This window comes from Hylobates moloch, unplaced genomic scaffold (assembly GCF_009828535.3).
Source record: "Hylobates moloch isolate HMO894 unplaced genomic scaffold, HMol_V3 SCAFFOLD_1, whole genome shotgun sequence".
NCBI classification, from domain to species: domain Eukaryota; kingdom Metazoa; phylum Chordata; class Mammalia; order Primates; family Hylobatidae; genus Hylobates; species Hylobates moloch.
The window spans coordinates 23,235,126-23,254,615 of record NW_026652276.1 but is presented as its reverse complement, the minus strand read 5'-3'; the positions used below and the strand labels follow the sequence as shown (position 1 = coordinate 23,254,615).

Sequence of the window (19,490 nt, the reverse complement as noted above, 5' to 3'; positions counted from 1 at the left end):
TTGCTTTTACAGTTCAAGTCAAGGTCATTAACATTTCCCATTCTCCATGATGTGCTTATTTCACATTGCATGCCTATATCAAAACATCTAATTTACCGTATAAATATATACACCTACTATGTACCCAGAAAAATTAAAAAAAATTTTTTTTAATTAAAAGAAAAAGATAACATTTCCCATTAAAAGGTTCATTCACTCTCCCCTAAACCCTCTCTTGCAGGCAGCAGACACGTCCCAGTCTGGAACCCTGGAAGGAGAAGAATTCGTACAGTTCTATAAGGCATTAACTAAACGTGCTGAGGTGCAGGAACTATTTGAAAGTTTTTCAGCTGATGGGCAGAAGCTGACTCTGCTGGAATTTTTGGATTTCCTCCGAGAGGAGCAGAAGGAGAGAGACTGCACCTCAGAGCTTGCTCTGGAACTCATTGACCGCTATGAACCTTCAGACAGTGGTAAGAGAAATCAGGTGGAGAGGCACCAGACATAGGGGTCGGAGAGAGGGACATGATTACAAGGTCCAGAGACAAGTAGCCATCTGCCTGAGAGAAGGTTGAGTCTATCCCTATCCTGACCCCTGCCCAATCATCTCATTTAACCACTCCTCCCAAAGGAGGGCAGGCATTCCCTGTTCAGACAAGACAGGGGTTTCCTCTGAGGTGCTAGACCTCTCAGGAGGAAGAAGATTCCATGGCTCCTCATTCCTCCATTATGCTCATGTTTCCTTTACTTTCAGGAAGTTCTTTCTGATACCAGCTTTGCCCTCACTGGAAACAGAAAACCCTTGATCCTCTTTCTTTGGCCTCTTCTGTAGTGCAAATGATTCCTTTTCCTCTGGTTCTTCTTTCATGGTTCCTGTTTGCTATTTCTTTAAATGCTGGCTCGCTGCCCTTTCCTGAGTTGTCTTCAATTCAAGTGGCTCTCTGGAGTCTGTAAGCCTCTGAGCCAGAAAGCCAGTTAGCCCCTGGCTGGGGGAATAAGGAGGCCAGTTATTTAGCTTTTAAAGAGTGCAGCTGAAATATATGCTCTTGGTCTTCAAAGTTTCTTCCTCTTGCCTCTTCAGTAGACTCATTTCCTGCCCTCCATTCCCTTCAGAGTGTGAGAAATTTACATTAATAATAAATACTTTACGGCCGGGCTCGGTGGCTCACGCTTGTAATTCCAGCACTTTGGGAGGCCGAGGCGGGCGAATCACGAGGTCAGGAGATCGAGACCACGGTGAAACCCCATCTCTACTAAAAAAAATACAAAAAATTAGCCCGGCGTGGTGGCGGGCGCCTGTAGTCCCAGCTACTCGGAGAGGCTGAGGCAGGAGAATGGCATGAACCCGGGAGGCAGAGCTTACAGTGAGCCGAGATTGTGCCACTGCACTCCAGCCTGGGCGACAGAGCGAGACTCCGTCTCAAAAATTAAATAAATAAATAAATAAATAAATAAATAAATAAATAAATACTTTACAAGGAACTTTCACATTCCTCATTTCATTTAGTCCTCAGTACAACCTTGCAAATCAACAGTAATCTTTATTGGCCCTTTACTACATGTCCCATAATGCTGTAATATCTCTATGTACCTTTTTCTTTTTCTTTTTCTTTTCTTTTTGTTTTTTGAGACAGAGTTTTGCTCTTATTGCCCAGGCTGGAGTGCAATGGCACAATCTCGGCCCACCGCAACCTTTGCCTCCCGGGTTCAAGCAATTCTTCTGCCTCAGCCTCCCGAGTAGCTGGGATTACAGGCATGCGCCACCACACCCGGCTAATTTTGTATTTTTAGTAGAGGACGGGGTTTCACCATGTTGGTCAGGCTGGTCTCGAACTCCCGACCTCAGGTGATCCACCCACCTCAGCCTCCCAAATTGCTGGGATTACAGGCATGAGCCACTGTGCCTGGCATCTACGTACCTTTTCTAATACAATGACCTGTTGAAATGGGTCCTGTTATTAAGTCAGTTGTATAAAAGAGGAAAACTGAGGTTTAGAAAGATTCAATGACTTGCTCAAAGCCAACAGCTAATGAGAGACGAACTGAGATTCAAACCCAGGTCATCTGACTCTTAGCTGGTGCCTCTCTTGAGAGTGAGGATAAGAGATGGGATGAATGAGAGCTGGACAAGTGATCCGGGTATTTTGGGTCTAAACTCTTACTCCCTTTCATTCATTCATTCATTCATTCACTACTTCAATGAATGCTTATTGAGTTCCTATAATGTGTCAGGACCTATGCTAGGCACCAGACATACATTAGTGCCTAGATCAGACAAAGACACTGCCCTCATGAAACTTATAGTCAAACAGAAAACATTACAATCTGTTATTTCAGATTTGTTTGGGTGTTCAGAATAGAGTAGAGGTTGTAGGCTGAGTGCAGTGGCTCACGCCTGTAATCCCAGCACTTTGGGAGACCAAGATGGGCAGATAACCTGAGGCCAGGAATTCAAGACCAGCCTGGCCAACATGGTGGAACTCTCTACTAAAAATACAAAAATTAGCCAGGCATGGTGGTGCACGCTTGTAATTCCAGCTACTTAAGGAGCCTGAGACATGAGAATCGCTTGAACTCGGGAGATCTCGGCTGTAAGCCGAGATCACACCACTGCCCTCCAGCCTGAGTGACATGGTGAGACTCTGTCTCAAAAAAAAAAAAAAGAAAAGAAAGAAAAGAAAAAAAAGAATGGAGGTTGTAAAGCAATCATTTCAGAAAATGAAATTGAAGACAGTTAAAAGTTTAAGAAATAGAATCTCTAGGCCGGGCGCTGTGGCTCACGCTTGGAATCCCAGCACTTTGGGAGGCCGAGGCAGGAGGATCACCTGAGGTCAGGAGTTTGAGAACAGCCTGGCCTACGTGGTGAAACCCCATCTCCACCAAAAACACAAAAAATTAGCCGGGTATGGTGGCAGGAGCCTGTAATCCTAGTTACTCAGGAGGCTGAGACAGGAGAATCCCTTGAACCTGGGAAGCAGAGGTTGCAGTGAGCTGAGATCGCACCACTGCACTCCAGCCTGGGCGACAGGCCAAGACTCTGTTTCAAAAAAAAAAAAAAAGAAAGAAAGAAAAAAGAGATAGGATCTTTTGTTACCTGTGCAGAATCCAGTAAACATCAGTTACATTTCTTTCGACCCCCATCCCTCTTGGTATTTCCTTCCCTTGAACTTGACAATCAGATACTTTATCTGGCTACAGAGAGTAGTATCAGTCAAAAAACCTGGGCTCAGGTCTCCACTGTGCTTCTTATTAACTGAGTAACCATGAGCAAGTCACTTAACCTAACTAACTCAGTTTCCTCATTTGTAAAATAATTGATCAAATGAAGTAATGCACATGAAAAGTATCTGGCAACTGTAAATTTACCTGAGTGATTTATTACTGTCAAGAATGAAACTTTATGGCCAGGCACAATGGCTCATGCCTGTAATCCCAGCACTTTGGGAAGCTGAGGCAGGCGGATAACTTAAGGTCAGGAGTTCGAGACCAGCCTGGCCAACATGGTGAAAACCCTTCTCTACTAAAAATATAAAAATTAGCTGGGTATGGTGGCGGGCACCTGTAATTTGAGCTACTTGGGTGCCTGAGGCAGGAGAATCGCTTGAACCCGGGAGGCGGAGGTTGCAGTGAGTGGAAATCGAATCATAGTACTCCAATCTGGGTGACAGAGTGAGACTCCATCTCAAACACAAACAAACCAACCAACAAACAAAAAGAATGAAACTTCCACCAGGTGTGGTAGCTCATGCCTATAATATGGGAGGGTGAGGCAGGAGGACTGCTTGAGTTCAGGAGTTCAAGACCAGCCTGGGCAATATAGTGAGACCCCATCTCTAAAAAATAAAAATAAAAAAAAAACCAGGCCTGGTGGCACATTCCTGTAGTCCCAGCTACTTGAGAGGCTGAGGTGAGAGGATTGCTTGAGCCCGGAGGTCAAGGCTGCAGTGAGTTGTGATTGTGCCACTGCATCCAGCCTGGGTGACAGAGTGAGACTCTGTCTCCAAAAAAAAAAAAAAAAAACAACAACAACAACAAAAACCCCGGAAACTTCCTGCCCAACGTCCTGTCCTTCTTCACAATCTCCAGGCCTTGTGAAACCTGGAGCAAGGAAGCTGGCCATGAGAGTCATGTTGTTCCACCTTCCAGGCGAGCCTCCTTGTAGCAACATCTCCTTGTAGCAACATTATTCTCAGTGAGACTGCACAGCCCAGTTGTGCAGGGCACGGCTCTGACACCTGGAGGCCTGGGTTCAAATCCCAGCTTCTACAGTTACTGATTATGAGACCTGGAGCAAGTTACCTAACCTCTCATGGCAGATTATATTACATCTACTTCATCATGTTACTGAGAACATGAGTGAGATGCTGCATGGAATGCCCTGGGCATAGAGTGAGTGCTTGATAACTTAACTGTTCGTCATTGTTGTTGTTGTATAAAGCCCATACTGAGATTGGAGGGAGCTATGGAAGGAGTAACAGGGCCCTTTTCTCAATGGGAGTGTAGTTTAAGGGGATGTTGACAAATGATCCTCAAAACATCATATGGGAACATGGACAGTAAGAAGAAACCCTCAGGCCATAGTTAGTCACAGGTACACAGCCCAAGGAAGAAAATACAGGTAACTTGGCCATGTCAATAAGCCTTTGACTTTGAGTCTCTCTGGGCCTCAGTTTCCCCATCTATAAAATTAGCCCTTTGGATGTTGTCCATTGTAGTAACTGTGAGCTCCATTTGGCTATTTAAAATTAAATTAACTAGGTCGGGCACGGTGGCTCACGCCTGTAATCCCTGCACTTTGGGAGGCTGAGGCGGGCAGATCACAAGGTCAGGAGATCGAGACCATCCTGGCTAACACGGTGAAACCCCGTCTCTACTAAAAATACAAAAAAAAAAAAATTAGCCGGGCGTGGTGGCGGGCGCCTGTAGTCCCAGCTACTCGGGAGGCTGAGGCAGGAGAATGGTGTGAACCCGGGAGGCGGAGCTGCAGTGAGCAGAGATCCTGCCAATGCACTCCAGCCTGGGAGATGGAGTGAGACTCTGCCTCAAAAATAAATAAATAAATAAATAAATTAAATTAATTAATTTAATTTAATTAAAATCTAATAAAATTTAAAATTTAGTTCTTCAGTTACACAAGCCACATTTCAAGTGCTCAGTAGCCACATGTGGCTAGAGGCTACCATATATGACACTGCAGAATAAAACGTTTTTCTCTTTAGTACTACAGCATAAAAAAAGACCAAAAAAAAGTTAAAAAAAAAAAAGACATTTATCTCATCATAGGAAGTTCTATTGGATAGCACTGGACTCGGATGAACTTTTTTTTTTGAGACGGAGTCTCACTCTGTCCCCCAGGCTGGAGTGCGGTGGCGCGATCTCGGCTCACTGCAAGCTCTGCCTCCAGGGTTCATGCCATTCTCCTGCCTCAGCCTACTGAGTAGCTGGGACTACAGGCGCCCGTCACCACGACCGGCTAATTTTTTGTATTTTTAGTAGAGATGGGGTTTCATCATGTTAGCCAGGATGGTCTCTATCTCCTGACCTCGTGATCTGCCCGTCTCGGCCTCCCAAAGTACTGGGATTACAGGTGTGAGGCACCGCACCCGGCCTTGAATGATCTTAATGATTTCTTTTAACATTCTTTGAGGGTGGGAATGATTGAAATGATACACACTAGGTGGGGCAAGTTTGGGATCTAAAGGCTGGGAATGGGTGCCATCTGAAAGGCAGGGCTCTGGATGGAGTGGGAGGAAGGATGGACTGTAGGTGTGCTAGGATGCTCCCATTCAGAGCTTCTCACCTAGTGTTCCCCTGTCCACACTCCAGGCAAACTGCGGCATGTGCTGAGCATGGATGGCTTCCTCAGCTACCTCTGCTCTAAGGATGGAGACATCTTCAACCCAGCCTGCCTCCCCATCTATCAGGATATGACTCAACCCCTGAACCACTACTTCATCTGCTCTTCTCATAACACCTATCTAGTGGGGGACCAGCTTTGTGGCCAGAGCAGCGTCGAGGGATATATACGGTGCAGTGGTGGTAGAGAAGGGGTCCAACTCATGAGAGGGACCATGTAGAAAAGTGAGGGGAGCTGTCAGTGTCTAACAGATTGGGACAGTGTTGTGGGGGTTTAGGGGCTGAGGAGCCCTGGATACCAGAGATACTTGGAGGAGATATTGAAGACTGGTGGGAGAATGGTAATGAAACCCTATGGGTAAATGGAACTTCTCTTTCACAAGCTATGAAACTCTCCTGGAACTCAAGAGGCCCTGACAGATTTATACTTAACAAATTAATAAACAGATTGTTAAATGGAAGGCAATAGAGAATAGGAGTTAAAAATATAGGTTCTGGAGTCAGACCATCTGAAATTATATCCTAGCTCCTTCACTTGGTACTCTGGGGCTAAGTATTTAACTTCTATATCTCAGTCTTCCCATCTGTGAAACAGGGATGGTAACAGTGCCTATTCTGTCTGGGTTGTTGTGAAGCGATAATCCATATGTCAATAGCTAATAAGCAGTTGCTGATTTTATTGTGACTAATCATGGATTAGATTGAATAGTCAAGATATCTTTGTATTACCAGCAACTGAACTAGTAGCTTCAAGGGATACAAAGATGAGTGGAACATATAGTTTCCACCTTAGGAAGTCTAGCTGAGGAATTAAGGTGTAAATTTACTGACAGTTTGAATAACCAGGGTGTTGTATAGGGATATAAAGCCAGAACACCACTGGACACAATGGCTTATGCCTGTAATTCCAGCACTTTGGGAGGCCGAGGCAGGGAGATCGCTTGAGCCCAAGAGTTCGAGACCAGGCTGGGCAACATAGTGAGAGCCTATCTCTACAAAAAATGCAAAAATTAGCCAGGCATGGTGATGTGTGCTTGTAGTAACAGCTACTCTGGAGGCTGAGGTGGGAGGATCGATTAAGCCTGAGAGGTCAAGGCTGCAGTGAGCCATGTTCACACCACTGCACTCCAGCCTGGGTGACAGATTTAGACCCTGTCTCAAAAAAATAAAAGTAAATATAAATAAATAAGTAAAACCAGAACGCCAGAAGCATCATGAGGCAATGTGTGATGGATTGCTATGGAAAGACTGTGAGTCGGGTGGGCTGAAGTATGGGTAGAGATCAGTGTGAGCTTGCAGCAGTGTCCCCATGGATGGAGAAGGCTCTACGCAGATGTAGCTTGAAGGGGTCTGGATGGGTAAGTGCTGGTGAGCGCTGTTCTCTCCAGAGTGGGGAGAGTCCTTAGGTAGAAGATCAGATATTGACCTCTCCTATCTCTCGGTGGGGATGTGGTTCTTTCAGGGCCCTGAAGCGGGGGTGCCGCTGCGTGGAGGTGGATGTATGGGATGGACCTAGTGGGGAACCTGTCGTTTACCACGGACACACCTTGACCTCCCGCATCCTGTTCAAAGATGTCGTGGCCACAGTAGCACAGTATGCCTTCCAGGTAGTAGCCCCAGGATGGGGACACTGGTGAGGCCAGAAGGTCTGAGGGAAGAACAACTGGCTTTGTATCTGGGGAGGGTGGAAGAGTGCAGGGGAAGTTCCATCAAAAGAGGATTTAACTGTAAAGCATCAAGCAAATACTAAAGGCTGATTATGAATAAGTGTTGGATGTGTTACTAATAATTAGTAGTTATGGAGGTAATTACTTATGCTTAGAAACTATTACTTCTTCAGGCCAGGTGTGGTGGCTCAGGCCTGTAATCCCAGCACTTTGGGAGGCCGAGGCGGGTGGATCACCTGAGGTTGGGAGTTTGAGACTAACCTGACCAACATGGAGAAACCCCATCTCTATTAAAAATAGAAAATTAGCTGGGCATGGTAGTGCATGCCTGTAATTCCAGCTACTTGGGTGGCTGAAGCAGGAGAATCCTTTGAACCCAGGAAGCAGAGGTTGCAGTGAGCCGAGATCGCACCAGTGCACTCCAGCCTGGGCAACAAGAGTGAAACTCCATCTCAAAAACAAAAACAAAAACAAAAACTATTACTTCTAACAAGTTTTATCACCCTTCTGGAAGAGGTGGATAGGAAACAGAGATAGTGGTGAGTAGGGCTGATGAACAATGGGAATCTGGAGGATGAAAGCATGAGAGTGCAACATGAACACATAACCAGGGAATGTGGCCTGTCCTTCCCACTAAGAGCCTGAAAACTCAAAGGTCCCAGAGGGGCCTGGGTCAGACTTGGCACAGGTATGAGATTTAGGATCCCAAGATGTGAATATGTCTTTAGATGTGGGCAGCGTCCCAGGCATGGGCCTCGGACCCAGCAAGATCTCACTGAATCCTATAATGGAGTTGGAAGAGTTTAGCGATCAGGGTACTCATTTGAGTGAGTAAGTAGGGAGGCCTAGGAAGTGGGTACTTGAAGAAGTAGGTTGCAGTGTTTTAGAACTCTGAATCCACCGTTCCCTCCCCTCACCACCAGACGTCAGACTACCCAGTCATCTTGTCCCTGGAGACCCACTGCAGCTGGGAGCAGCAGCAGACCATGGCCCGCCATCTGACTGAGATCCTGGGGGAGCAGCTGCTGAGCACCACCTTGGATGGGGTGCTGCCCACTCAGCTGCCCTCACCTGAGGTAGGGACACTGTTCCTCCAGCCCAGGCTCTGCTGTGGCTTCCGGATTCCGCCACCTGGGCTCCTTTCTCTATGCCCCTCTTTGTTCCCTTCTTTCTATCCTCGGATGGACCATCTTGCTCTTTAATGTCCTTGGATCCTTGGAGACAATTTTAACTTAAAATCTAATTGAATACAGAATTCTATTTATAGTTCTCTAAGTTTTAAATCAACAATTTACATTATTTCTTTTCTCAGTGGAAGTATCTTGATTTTTTTCCTGGTAGTTCATAGTTGTTGTGGACTATACAAACAATATAAAGGGAAATCTCCCCTCCTGTCATAATCCCAACCTCTCCCATAACAAGCAGCTATCGATAGATTTTTTTTTTTTTTTTTTTTAGACAGAGTTTCGCTCTTGTCGCCCAGGCTGGAGTGCAGTGGTGCCATCTCGGCTCACTGCAACCTCCGCCTCCCGGGTTCAAGCGATTCTCCTGCCTCAGCCTCCCAAGTAGCTGGGATTATAGGCGTGCACCACCACACCTGGCTAATTTTTATATTTTAGTAGAGACGAGGTTTCACTATGTTAGCCAGGCTGGTCTCGAATCCCTGACCTCACGTGATCCACCCTCCTCAGCCTCCCAAAGTGCTGTGATTACAGGCGTGAGCTATTGCGCCTGGCCCTGAGTTTTCAAGTCATGTTTCTAAAGGCTTTCCCACAGTAAGATTATTCAGGCCAGGCGCGTTGGTTCACGCCTCTAATCCCAGCACTTTGGGAGGCCGAGGCAGGTGGAGCATGAAGTCAGGTGTTCAAGACTAGCCTGGCCAACATAGTGAAAACCCATCTCTACTAAAAATACAAAAAAATTAGCTGGGCATGGTGGTGGGCACCTGTAATCCCAGCTAGTTGGGAGGCTGAGGCAGGAGAATTGCTTGAACCTGGAAGGTGATGGTTGCAGTGAGCTGAGATTGCACCACTGCACTCCAGCCCGGGTGACAGTGCAAGACTCCATCTCAAAAAAAAAAAAAAGATTATTCAAAAAGATTCTCTATTTCCTTCTTGTATTCTTATGTTCTTTATATTGACATGTAAATCTCTAATCTATAAGGAGTATTTACTGTGTCAAATGTGTGGCAGGAGACCATATATATTATTTTCCATATGGATAGAGATATTGAAAGTTTGCTTAACAATATGGGGGATTCCAATTGTATCAAGCAGCTGATCTCTTCCCTTGGGAACTTCTGACCATTTACTCACTTCCTCTGCCTTTGAGAACAATGAGACTGGCATGATTCCCAGAAGGACCCGAGAGCAGACAGGTAGACAGCCCCTTCATTTTTGTCCCCTAGGAGCTTCGGAGGAAGATCCTGGTGAAGGGGAAGAAGTTAACACTTGAGGAAGACCTGGAATATGAGGAAGAGGAAGCAGAGCCTGAGTTGGAGGAGTCAGAATTGGCACTGGAGTCCCAGTTTGAGACTGAGCCTGAGCCCCAGGAGCAGAACCTTCAGAGTAAGGACAAAAAGAAGGTAAGCCAGGAGTGGTCTTTCTGCTGTGGTATTTAGTCAACTTGCACAAGCTGAAGGCCTGTTCATGAAGACTAGAGCCGTGCAAGATGCAGGGCCAAGAAGCAATGACCCTCCTCCCAATGAAGGAGATTTAAGACCGCATACATGGCATCAATATGTATTATATACTGCCATATATAGGTATGTTGCAGTGGCTTTCCAACTTCTTTGGGCCACATCTTTTTTTAAAAATGAAATCTTATACAAAATAGATGAATGCAGAACCATCCTAGTTGAAGCACCCATTTGGCTCTCTCCTGGTTGCCCTAGTGACTCCTGAGACATTTTTGTACTTCTTGGTCTTCTTAAAGGCCAGCTTGAAAACCAGTGATGAGCGGGTGTGTGTTTGTATGTGTAACATTATTATATTGGGTAAGTAGGGGTTACTGGAATGATTGCTGTGATCTCAACCAAAGTGGACATAGAGAAAGCTTTTTGGAAAGGATGAGTTTTAGAAAGGGCCAGCAGTAGCCAGAGAAGCAGGAAGGAGAGCGCTTGGAGGTGGGGAAGGTGAAGGCTCTGAGAAGGCTGTGCTAGAGTGGTCCATCTCCCTATGGGGAAGGGAGGCAGAGGGAGAAGGGATGCCATTGGTGGGGCCTCCAAGATCCTGGTTTGAAGTCTGCCTTTCTCTTGTGTACTTGCGTGGCTCACTCAGCTGACTGACTCCTAGCTTATCCTGTGCTTTCTGGGGCTGTGGTGTCTAACCTGCTGCCATGTCCAGGGATGGAAATGGGAATTCAGGAGACAAATCCAAAGATATTACTCTGGGACTCTCACGCCCTTCCAGGTGTGACTTACATGACCATTTGCATACCCTGACATATCTGTCTGGATTCATGTACATTTTGACCAAAGATTATTGTTCCTTTGTTTTAAATGAGAGGGAGGATAATGCCTCTCTGTTTAAATAATAAATTTAAAACCTGTCACCCAGAATATAACATAGAGCAAACACAAGCCCAGAGGCTGACACTGATCCCAGCAGTACATGCAGACCGTCTTTATTCCCATTCCCACCCCCAGGTTGTGATGTGCCCGCTGTTTTGTCCGTCTATCTGTTGTCAGATTATGGCCCAGGCTCCTATTTCCAAGCCTGAGTCCCTTCTCTTGTCCCAGCAGGTGAGGCAGGAGGGAGAATACAGTGGGGAGGCAGTGGGCAGAGGCTTAGGTTGGATGGCCATTATCTTCTTCTCTCAGACTGCTGAGGGTTCAATTCCATCTTCTTTTCCACCTTCTCCAGAAATCCAAGCCCATCTTGTGTCCAGCCCTCTCTTCCCTGGTTATCTACTTGAAGTCTGTCTCATTCCGCAGCTTCACACATTCAAAGGAGCACTACCACTTCTACGAGATATCATCTTTCTCTGAAACCAAGGCCAAGCGCCTCATCAAGGAGGCTGGTCAGGACCAAAATGGAGGGATGGGGAGGGAAGTGGGATGGATAGGTTCAGGCCTGATGGACTGGCAGGTAAGTCCCAAGAAAAAAGACAAGGTAGCTAAGGAGAGATGAAGGAGTTCAGAAACTCCTCAGAGCAGGCAAGGGCAGAGGAGTTATGAATAGTGGCTCAAGGGTCTAGGGGCAGGAAAGCGGGGAAGATGGTCTGGATGGACAGAGTAGAGAGGCACAGTGAAACTTTCTGGAGCCAGCTTCAGATGCTGGAGAGAAGGGTGAAGAGTAGGCAGGGTCCTTGGGACTAAGGAAGTGGGAGATTCCACCCCACTTCCATCTCCCTTTCCATACCCTTTTACAGGCAATGAGTTTGTGCAGCACAATACTTGGCAGTTAAGCCGTGTGTATCCCAGCGGCCTGAGGACAGACTCTTCCAACTACAACCCCCAGGAACTCTGGAATGCAGGCTGCCAGATGGGTGAGGAGACAGCAGGGACTGGGAAGAGGGAGTGGAGGAGCAGCAGGTGGGAAATAAGTTCTCTAGTGACAGTAGGGTTGGAGAAAGCTCAAGAAAATTGCTAGGCTGAGAAATGCTATCAGTGGAGGTATTACCAGCAGGTACCGTGCACCCAATACCTATCTTCTTAACTCCCTGAAAGAGGGGCTGGAAGGCCTCCATGGTGAATCTTGCTCTCTTTTCTCCTGGGGCCCTCAGTGGCCATGAATATGCAGACTGCAGGGCTTGAAATGGACATCTGTGATGGGCATTTCCGCCAGAATGGCGGCTGTGGCTATGTGCTGAAGCCAGACTTCCTGCGTGATATCCAGAGTTCCTTCCACCCTGAGAGGCCCATCAGCCCTTTCAAAGCCCAGACTCTCTTAATCCAGGTACAGTGGAAATAAACTGTTGGGAAGAAACTGAGATAACTGGGATAGAAGTGAGGGAAGAGGTGGCTAGGCCTGACCAGAATGTAGAGGCCGGATAGCCTATTAATAGTGTCTAGTTTTAGTTTTAGAGCCAGCTGCCTAGCTTCAAACCACAACTTCCTAATTGGGTAATGTTGGGCAAGTTCCTTAACCTCTCCATACCTCAGTCTGCTCACCTGCAAAATAGGGGTAACACTACCACCTGCCTCACAGGGTTATAAGGAGTATAGCAGTTAATATAAAGTTCTTACAATTCCTGGTACACAGGAAGTGCTATAAAAGAGGCTGGCTGGGAGCAATGGCTTACACCTGTAATCCCAGTGCTTTGGAGGTCAAGGCAGGAGGACTGCTTGAGCCCAGGAGTTTGAGATCAGTCTGGACAACAGTGAGACCCCCGTCTCTACAAAAAATTTAAAAATTAGCCTGGCATGGTGGCACATGACTATAGTCCTGGCTACTCAGAAGGCTAAGGCTAGAGGGTCACTTTAGCCCAGGAGTTGGAGGTTGCAGTGAGCTAACTGCCCCACTGCATTCCAGCTTGGTCAAGAGTGTGATCATGTCTCTTTGAAAAAAAAAAAAAAGAGGCTGCTGTCATTAGCATGCCTACTTTCAAACTGTTGAATTTCTACCTGGATCCATTTAATTTATTTATTCTGAGACAGAGTCTTGCTCTGCTGCCCAGGCTGGAATGCAGTGGCATGATCTTGGCTCACTGCAACCTCCGCCTCCTGGGTTCAAGCGATTCTCCCATCTGAGCCTTCTGAGTAGCTGGGACTACAGGCGCCCGCCACCATGCCTGGCTAATTTTTGTATTTTTAGTAGAGATAGGGTTTCACCATGTTGGCCAGGCTGGTCTCCTGGTTTCAAGTGATCTGCCCACCTTGGCCTCCTGAAGTGTTGGGATTACAGGCGTGAGCCACCATGCCCGGCCTTTGGGTGCATTTTAAATTGCAGATAGAATACTAGAAGAAAATATATTACCCATGGAGGATGTTTTACAAACCAAAAAGCGTCTCCTCCCCTGGGGTTGGGAGTAGGGTCGGGTGGGGCTAGGCTGAGCAGGAACTTGTGAGATTCCAGAGCCCTGATTACAGGTGATCAGCGGTCAGCAACTCCCCAAAGTGGACAAGACCAAAGAGGGGTCCATTGTGGATCCACTGGTGAAAGTGCAGATCTTTGGTGTCCGTCTAGACACAGCACGGCAGGAGACCAACTATGTGGAGAACAATGGTGAGAAACTGGCAGTGCTGGGGAGGTGGGGGTAGGAGCATGATTAGTTTTCCTTCTAGTCTGTCTTCCATTAAGTATAGTCTCTGTTATTGCATGTCCCCACATGGGAGGCAGTGTGGAACAGTACAAAGAATCCTGGCTCTTCACTTAAAAGCTCCAGTGACCTGGGCAAATTACTTGCTTACTCTGAGCCTTTTTCCTTACCTGTAAAATGCTGATTGCCATCTAGATTAAATGAGAACACAAGAAAAGCAACCCAGTCAAGAAGACTGTCATAATGTCTTCTTATTTCTATCCACCAACTCAGGTTTTAATCCATACTGGGGGCAGACACTATGTTTCCGGGTGCTGGTGCCTGAACTTGCCATGCTGCGTTTTGTGGTAATGGATTATGACTGGAAATCCCGAAATGACTTTATTGGTCAGTATACCCTGCCTTGGACCTGCATGCAACAAGGTGAGCCAGCCCCTTTGACCCCTGGCCAATACCCCAGCTCTGGCTGCCGTCCTAATGCTGTCCTCCTGCCCCTTCCAGGTTACCGCCACATTCACCTGCTGTCCAAAGATGGCATCAGCCTCCGCCCAGCTTCCATCTTTGTGTATATCTGCATCCAGGAAGGCCTGGAGGGGGATGAGTCCTGAGGTGGGCATTTCACGGGAAGGGTTGGTGTGCTGGCTTTAGATGGTGAGAAACATCTGGAAGGATGCTCTAGAGAACAAATGGAGGTGGTGAAAACCAAGCTTTGGATTGTGCATTCCTAGGCACAAAATTACCTCATTCTTCCTAACAAGCAAATCTGGGACCTGATTTTCCACTTTTTTTCTCTTTTCTTCCCTTCCCTTGTTTTCATAAGCCTTTGGTATCTTTCCTGCCCTTTTCCTTTGTGCACTCTATACCGGAGTTCCCTTCTTCCTCTTGCTGTAGGCTCAATCCCATACCAACATCTACAACTAATCTTTCCCATCAACTCTGTGTGAAGGCAGGTTGCAACTAGAAATTCAGAGGGGCTTGGAACAGAGAAACCTAAAGAAGCATCATCCCCTCCACCCCCAACTTCCTCAAAGCCCAAAGCCAAGGGAAGGATAAATCAAGGCTCAAGGCTTCCCCGGCAAAGATTAGGGAAAGAGACTTGACCCCAGGACCGTACTACGACTCTCAAGAGAACACTGCACAGCACTCAAAGTCCCCCACTGGACTGCTTCCTCCTTAGCCCCACTGGTATAAATACATCTCTCTCCAATTTGGCTTCAATATGGTCTGTCATTGTTGGGCAAGAAGGGGAGGTACAAGGGTTGTGGGGACATCTTGGTAGTTAGGTGAGACAAGGAAAAGGTAGAGAAAGAGGTTCCCAGGAGACCTGCATGTGCTACATAGGAAGGACACAGAGTATGGCTTTTAAGAATCAGGGCAAAAGGAGACAAAAGGTTATGTGGTCCCAGCCTTCCTGAAGAGTCTGGCTGGAACCATCCTGGTTTATGTCTGTTGTCCCAGCATAATTATTAATAGTACCCTCTTTAAGTTTTCCCAGTGTGTCCCAGTTTAATGATCAATTATATAGTAAGGCACTACAGAATTATACTGTGAAGCAGTTATAGAATTCTGAACTGGAGATTTTCCTCTCTAGTCAACTGCCTTTCCATAGTATCCTTGTGCTTTAACACCTTAGTGTAGCTGATGAGCCAGTCTGAGGATTGATGATGAGCTAAAGTTGCTTCTAGGAGGAGGCTTAGTGGGTAGCAATCCTCCCTCTATAGATACAGGTAGACAAAGGAGCTTGGAAGTAGGGAGCAGGTCAAGGGTCAAGACGGCTCAAGGACAGGGAGAAGGCAGACCTAGGCCTGTTTCAGAATCAATACTGAGTGAAGATGGAAGGGAAAAAAGGGAGGCAGAAGTCTGAGAGGGGACAGAGTTGATCAAGATGACAGCCTGGAAATGTTAAGACAGGGATTTGGATGAATCTATAATGTAGTAACCACTTTCTGTTTAACATGCTTTATAGAGCATTAGGCACAACACCACATGCGGTTGGATACAACTGGTTTTAGAAGATTCTGAAAGAAAATAGGACTTGACACAGTAAGAAGGAAAGAAAAGATGGAGTGGGTAAAATCCAGATCTTACAGCCAGGGACTTTGATGGAGTGATGGTGAAGAAACTGAGAACTTGCAGGTTAAAAACGCAATGTACAGCAATAAGAAATCAACGTTGTAGTCCATGTCCCTCTTTTATATGGGTGATAATTTCAAAGTACTATAGCCAGAGTCCCAGGAGGGTTCTAGTCACCCTTGCACCCCAAAAGGCAGTCCTTCCTTAGGCTCTGAGCTCCTCAGGCTAGTGCTGGTCCCAGTCTGCACATCTCAGACCATACCCTCTTCCTATACAGGAGGTGGGGCAGGCTTTCAGCCCTCAGGTCCAGTGTGGGGAGCGGCAGGAGCAGGAGGGCTGGGATCCTCCAGCTGCACATCATGCAGGTGCACTGTGGGGGTGGTAGGGTCTTTGCCCACACCCTGGTTTGGGTCGGCTTGGTCAGGGTGGTGCCTGCGTACGTGCTTGACCACCTGGAACTTTTGTTTGGCCTTGTAGTTGCAGAGGCGGCAAAAGAAGGGGTGGCGGTCGGTGTGGGTGAGGGCATGATGGCGCAGGCCAGCAGCCCAGCGGAAAGCACGGTGGCACACATTGCACACATAGGGTTTGGCCTCACTGTGCTTGCGAAGGTGGGTGCGCAGCAGGAAGCGCGTCTTGAAGGCCTTGCCGCACTGCTCACACATGAAAGCCCGTGCTTCTCGATGCCGGGTCTCCTGGTGCACACGCAGTGCATCAGCCCGGTTGGTGCAGTACTCACACTCAGGACACTGGTATGGCTTCAGTCCTACAGGACAGGGAACAAATCACCATTGAAAGGCGGTGGAGCAAGGTTCACTGGGCCATGGAGTTACTGCAATCAGTGGATATAAAGAATGCAAGCAGCAAGTTGACTAATGACCATATCTTTGGAATGCTCCAGTCCTCCAGTCCTGTCTGACATTTCTTTTTTATTTTTCTTTGAGACAGTTTCGCTCTTGTTGCCCAGGCTGGAGTGCAATGGTGCAATCTCGGCTCATTACAACCTCCGCCTCCCAGGTTCAAGTGATCCTCCTGTCTCAGTCTCCCAAGTAGCTGGAATAACAGGCATGCGCCACCACACCTGGCTAATTTTGTATTTTTAGTGGAGACAGGGTTTCACCACGTTGGCCAGGCTGGTCTTGAACTCTGGACCTCCAGTGATGTGCCCTCCTTGGCCTCCCAAAGTGCTGGGATTACAGGCATGAGCCACCACGCCCGGCCCTGTCTGACATTTCTGTGCCTTTCCAACACAGCGTCCTCGTATATCAACAAGAAATCAATGCTGTAGTCCCAGCAATCAATGTTGTGGGTGCCCAGTGGATGCTGATGATTAACTGGACCTCTAACCAACTAGCTACCTGAGAGTAATGAATACTCAAATATGGAAGGGTTTCTCCATGGGAAATTATAACCCTCTTTTGGTCACAGGGTACTCCTGGAATTCAACAATTCATTTAAACACAACTGCTAGTTCAACTCAAAAAGTTAAAGACCCAGCCTGGGCAACAAAGTGAGACCTTGTCTCTACAAAAAAATTAGGTGGGCGTGGTGGCGTGCACTTGTAGTCCCAGCTAATTGGGAGGCTAAGCCAAGAAGATCATGTGTACCCAGGAGTTTGAGGTTGTAGTGAGCTATGACTGCACCACTGCACTCCAGCATGGGCAACAGAGCAAGACCCTGTCACTGAAAAAAAAAAAAAAAAAAAATGTAAAAGAAATACTTAGGAGTGGCCAGGCACAGTGGCTCACGCCTGTAATCCCAGCACTTTGTGGGGCTGAGGCGGACGGATCATGAGGTCAGGAGATTGAGACAATTCTGGCTAACATAGTGAAACCCCCGTCTCTACTAAAAATACAAAAACTTAGCCGGGCATGGTGGCGGGTGCCTGTAGTCCCAGCTACTCGGGAGGCTGAGGCAAGAGAATGGCATGAACCCAGAAGGCAGAGGCAGAGCTTGCAGTGAGCTGAGATTGCGCCACTGCACTCCAGGCTGGGCAACAGAGCGAGACTCTGTCTCAAAAAAAAAAAAAAAAAAAAAAAAAGAAATACTTAGGAGGGAAGAGGTAGAGGTGAAATAAGTGGCATTCATAAAAGCAGGGGGCCTTGAAATGCTCCTAATCAATTCCTCCACATAGGGGGATCAGATGCAGTAAGCACAGGCACACCATTGTGTGCTTTCAAGAACCAAGTTTGTGGATTCCATCCACACCCAGGAGAAGAAAAGGAGGAACAGGCTGGAACAGGAGAATCCTTCACTGTCTCCTTTTTAACTCATGATAGTTCCATCATGTGTAAGAGCCAGGCAAATCTGCCCTTAGTCACGCAAGTTTGAGTTGGGGGTTCTCAAGAGGGGAAAAATGACTGACTTCGTAACACAGTCACCTGGGAAGCTTTTGGAAAGTACATATGCCCAGGCTCTCAGGTTTACTCTTCTGATTCTGACAGGTCTTCAGTGGGTTGGGGAGCCATTCTGGCACATACAACCCCAGCCAACCCTCTACTCCCAATGTGAAAATTGATGTTGGCCCTGAATTGGAACAAGGACCAACCTTGGTGAGGTTAGGTTTGCCAGGGAACAAGGGAACCCTTCAGGCCTGTCGAAACCACACAGACTCACCTGTGTGCTTGGTCATGTGGTATTTGAGCTGGTTGACCCACTTGCACTTGTAGCCACACTCAGGGCACAGGTACTTCCGTTCCTCCTTGTGGATCCGCATGTGGTACTGGAAGAGGCAAGAGCAAAAAGCAGAAAATATAGTAAGTGCTCAATAAATGTTAGCTGTTATTATCCAGATTATTCTCGCCCTGTTCTATGCCTTTATCATATGGCAAGCAGACATTATGGAACTTTTTCTTAATCTTCAGTTTGCTTGCTAGGGATTTTTTTTTTTTTAAAGAGACAGGGTCTCACTCTATTGCCCAGGCTGGAGTGAACTGGCGTGATCACAGCTCTCTGCAGCCTTAACCTCCTGGGCTAAAGCAATCCTCCCACCTCAGCCTCCCAAGTAGCTGGGAATACAGGCATGCAACACCATGTCCAGCTAATTAAAAAAATTAATTTTTGTAAAGACAGAGTCTCCGTATGTTGCCCTGGCTGGTCTCAAACTCCTGGGCTCAAGCAATCCTCTGGCCTTGGCCTCCCAAAGTGCTAGGATTACAGGCATGAGCCACCTCACCTGGCCAATAAATTTTTTTTTTTTTTTGAGATGGAGTCTGGCTCTGTCGCCCAGGCTGGAGCACAGTGGCATGATCTCGGCTCACTGCAAGCTCTGCCTCCCGGGTTCACGCCATTCACCTGCCTCAGCCTCTTGAGTAGCTGGGACTACAGGTGCCCGCCACCACACCTGGCTAATTTTTTGTATTTTTAGTAGAGACGGGGTTTCACAGTGTTAGCCAGGATGGTCTCGATCTCCTGACCTCATGATCCGCCCACCTGGGCCTCTCAAAGTGCCGGGATTACAGGCGTGAGCCACCGCGCCCGGCCGCCCAGCTGATTAAGAAAAAGATTTTGTAATGGGATCTTGCTCTGCTGCCAAGTGGTCTTCAACTCCTGACTTCAAGAGATCCTCCTACCTTGGTATTTCAAAGTGTTGAGATTACAGGCGTGAGCCACATTATGGAACTTTATCTTTACAACAACCCTATGAAGTTGGTATTATCTCTTTTTTTTTTTTTTTTGAGACAGAGTCTTTCTCTGTCCCCCAGGCTGGAGTGCAGT

The 19,490-nt window shown here is 47.1% G+C and overlaps 2 protein-coding genes across 10 annotated transcripts in view; one reads left to right on the top strand and one right to left on the bottom strand.

Annotated features, from left to right (window-relative positions):
- The window catches only part of PLCD4 (phospholipase C delta 4), a 29,594-nt gene extending 14,679 nt beyond the window's left edge, over positions 1-14,915 (top strand). Inside the window, exons 2-14 of one of the 3 annotated variants that reach the window (XM_058438219.1) lie at positions 221-452; positions 5,806-6,007; positions 7,298-7,442; positions 8,426-8,578; positions 9,910-10,086; positions 11,149-11,244; positions 11,366-11,522; positions 11,874-11,990; positions 12,228-12,400; positions 13,534-13,669; positions 13,977-14,126; positions 14,205-14,312; positions 14,650-14,915. In XM_058438219.1, the coding sequence (XP_058294202.1) occupies positions 221-452; positions 5,806-6,007; positions 7,298-7,442; positions 8,426-8,578; positions 9,910-10,086; positions 11,149-11,244; positions 11,366-11,522; positions 11,874-11,990; positions 12,228-12,400; positions 13,534-13,669; positions 13,977-14,126; positions 14,205-14,311 (1,845 nt within the window). In that variant the 3' untranslated portion in view covers position 14,312; positions 14,650-14,915. Of the gene's footprint in view, positions 1-220; positions 453-5,805; positions 6,008-7,297; positions 7,443-8,425; positions 8,579-9,909; positions 10,087-11,148; positions 11,245-11,365; positions 11,523-11,873; positions 11,991-12,227; positions 12,401-13,533; positions 13,670-13,976; positions 14,127-14,204; positions 14,313-14,594 lie in introns of all 3 variants that reach the window. The other 2 variants (XM_058438218.1, XM_058438220.1) reach the window with 2 other exon arrangements.
- Positions 14,916-15,875: 960 nt separating this feature from the next.
- ZNF142 (zinc finger protein 142) overlaps positions 15,876-19,490 on the bottom strand; it is a 20,465-nt gene continuing 16,850 nt past the window's right edge. For all 7 annotated transcript variants that reach the window (XM_058438210.1, XM_032754471.2, XM_032754473.2 and 4 more), the window contains 2 exons: positions 18,390-18,495; positions 15,876-16,539 (listed from right to left, as the gene is read on the bottom strand). In XM_058438210.1, coding sequence (XP_058294193.1) covers positions 16,070-16,539; positions 18,390-18,495 — 576 coding nt within the window. In that variant the 3' untranslated portion in view covers positions 15,876-16,069. The remainder of the gene's footprint in view (positions 16,540-18,389; positions 18,496-19,490) is intronic.